General features: G+C 37.8%; 1 protein-coding gene across 1 annotated transcript; it reads left to right on the top strand.

The window, feature by feature from the left end:
* Positions 1-602: 602 nt before the first annotated feature.
* LOC107576889 (nuclear receptor coactivator 4-like) lies at positions 603-2,708 on the top strand (the record flags this gene model as incomplete). Its single annotated transcript, XM_016263011.1, has 5 exons — positions 603-853; positions 1,179-1,267; positions 1,498-1,606; positions 2,394-2,462; positions 2,549-2,708. Coding segments are annotated over 5 exons (662 nt in total), but the record flags the coding sequence as incomplete, so codon positions are not given.
* Positions 2,709-2,794: the final 86 nt, after the last annotated feature.

Genomic DNA, 2,794 nt, shown 5'->3' with positions numbered 1-2,794 from the left:
CGTTTTTGTGCTGTGCGTTTTCAGTGCCATTAAGTAAAGATATGAAGTACTGGTCTATTTTTAATCTTTTATTTATATACTTAACTCTTAAATCATGCTTGTGTTATTAACAGTTTAGTGTCTCAGTTATAAAAATGTATCTTTTCTAGTAGGTGTGAACCGTGAACACTGACTTCTTTAAGCATTGTGGCTTCATAATGTGCTTTGTTCATTTAGTGCACAATGAGATGTTATTGTCTTGTTTGTGTTATAAGCATGAAAACATTCATGCATATGACATAATTTGTCACACCTCACAAGCACAGGTAATAATTACTATTTAGATGCAGGTACAGTAGTCTACAAGGAGTAGGGCTTACTAGACCACAGCTAAACAAGTTCAGAAGTATTAACAATTGAGAAATTGTTTAAAAAATAGTTAGTAGACAAGTGTATATAGGATTTGCACTCATTCACTTAAGCTCTGTTGAAAACCTCAATGGGTTTCCCCACAATCTCTCAAAACTGAATAAGGACCCTGTTTCTATTATTGTAGACCTCAGATCGTTGCAGGCTGTCCTTCAGCGTCTAGGAGGTGGTGACTTCTTAATTCACCACAGCAGGAGTTTTAAAAGCTGCTTGGCATCTGAGTGCTTTCAAATCAAAGGCAGACGTGACAGGACTCGCACCTGCTAGCATTCACGCGTATGTGCCTCTGTCCGCTTACTCACAGGTGAAGTCTCAGCTGCACAGCTGTATCAGTAGACATCTGGAGATCCTTCGCTCTCGTGAGGTCTGGCTGCTGGAGCAGATTGATCTGGTGGAGCAGCTCAAAGGAGAAACTTTACATCAGCAGCTACAGCAGCTTCATTTGGTGAGTTTTAAGGAATTTTACTGAGCATTATTACATTTTCAGTTTGGACAAGAAGTGATCATTTGTACACGCAGCCATATGTTAGTGAGGAAAATTGAGCTGTTATTGCTGAGAGTACAGTTTTTTTTTACAGACCCAAAGTCAAGACTAAAATAAAACCGTACAGGTACTTTTAGATCTGTATTACAAAGCAACAATTCTGAGAAATGTAATCTAAATATTGACTCTGAAAACTGAAACTCCGATTTAAAGGAGAAGCTGTTCTGCTTTAGTTAAGTTACTGTAAGGCTGAAATGATTATTGTTCTCTCATGGTTTTTTTACAGCTCAAAGGCCAGTTTGACATCCTCATTCATCAGCTGGAGTACTCCAGTAGTAACAATCTTGCCACCCAGCTCACCAACTGCCTGGAAAAGTAAGAACCAGATCGACCTTTCTAGAATGATTTTGTTTTTATATATCTGCTTCAGCATGTTAAATGACTGTTTACATGTCAAGATAGTCAGCAGAGGTAATGTAGTGGTTTTTAATCTCTCTGTGAATCTCCAAGCAATCTACAATAATTTTCAACCACAAAATGTCTATGTAAATGTTGGAAATGTCTTGGATAATAATGGGTTTAAAACTCGTCTTTTGTCATTCCAGGCTTTCTTCTCTCAATCTGACTCCAGAAGAAACCCCAGAGATGAGTTTCCAAGCAGATGCACGCAGCTTGCGCCAGGCTATCACATCCTTTGGGACCATTTCCACCCAGGTTTGTGGAATTGCAGACTTGGACACCAAGGCTTGTGGTTAATGTAGATTGATAGCTGTAATAAGAAATCCAGTAAAAATACTATTTTTTTTTTATAGTATGGTAACTGCCATTTAGGGCTAAAACAGTCCTAATATTTTTAGGCTTTTGACAATGTATCTCATTGTGTTTGATCTAAAATGGCTTCAATTTGAATGATTTTTGTCTAAATTTTGACCAAACATTCACCGTAGCCAAGTAGATTCAAATAGTTTAATGCAAGAACTATAATACAGCAATAATCATTTAAAAATAATCAAAGCATGTTTTCAAAACGGTTTTCATTAGATGAAAGCATGATGTTTAATCGCTTTTATTCATGTGCACCAGTAAAACAATACATGGTAATAAACAGAAGTGTTTATCTATACATTGAATTATTTTAATATACTGACACTGTTTACATACTTCTGATGTATTCCATGTGCTTGCATTACTTCCGACAACAGTACAAATTAATTCTGAACTTTCGTGCTCCTGTGTTCAGTGCAAACAACCTAAAGCAGTTTAGGCAATGGATGTGTCTGATGTAGACATGTTGTGAGACTTAAGTGAACATTTTCTGACAGAACATATTGTCCAGTTATTAACATTTGATTGAAATGTCCACTGATTTTTGACAGGATCACAGTGTAGCCGGGGAGAATAGAGTGTGTCAAAAGACTATGTCCTCATACCATTGCTATAAATAGACCTGTGCACTCTTACACAAAGCACCCGCATTCATAACTCTTCTCTGCTGCTGCAGATGGAGACCTCATATTCTACTGAGAGACCGAGGCTTCTCCAGGACTGCCCAGTTTCTTGCAAGAGACAGGTTTGTTTTTGATGTTACACTTGGCCTATGTAGCGTCCTGCTTGTTCATTTGCATCCATTGTAAAATACCTATCTTGTTTACATAGAAAGTAGCTCCTGAATGGGCCACACCTCTGGCTGAGTGGCTTCTAGGGAACCGTTCAGTAAGCAGCACTCCAACAGGACACCACTTCAGCACAAACTCCCAGAACTGGCTGCTTGTTTCCAAGGAATCTCAGGTAAACTGTTAAATAATTTAATTTTTCTCGTGTAACCATAAGGTGATGATAGTCTGATATAAGAACAGATATTTCTAGCTTGTACTTATTTGAACAATGTCTAAGAACTTGGTA

Source organism: Sinocyclocheilus grahami, unplaced genomic scaffold (assembly GCF_001515645.1).
Source record: "Sinocyclocheilus grahami isolate Dianchi unplaced genomic scaffold, SAMN03320097.WGS_v1.1 scaffold4559.1, whole genome shotgun sequence".
NCBI lineage: Eukaryota > Metazoa > Chordata > Actinopteri > Cypriniformes > Cyprinidae > Sinocyclocheilus > Sinocyclocheilus grahami.
This window is presented reverse-complemented; position numbering and strand designations above follow the sequence as displayed.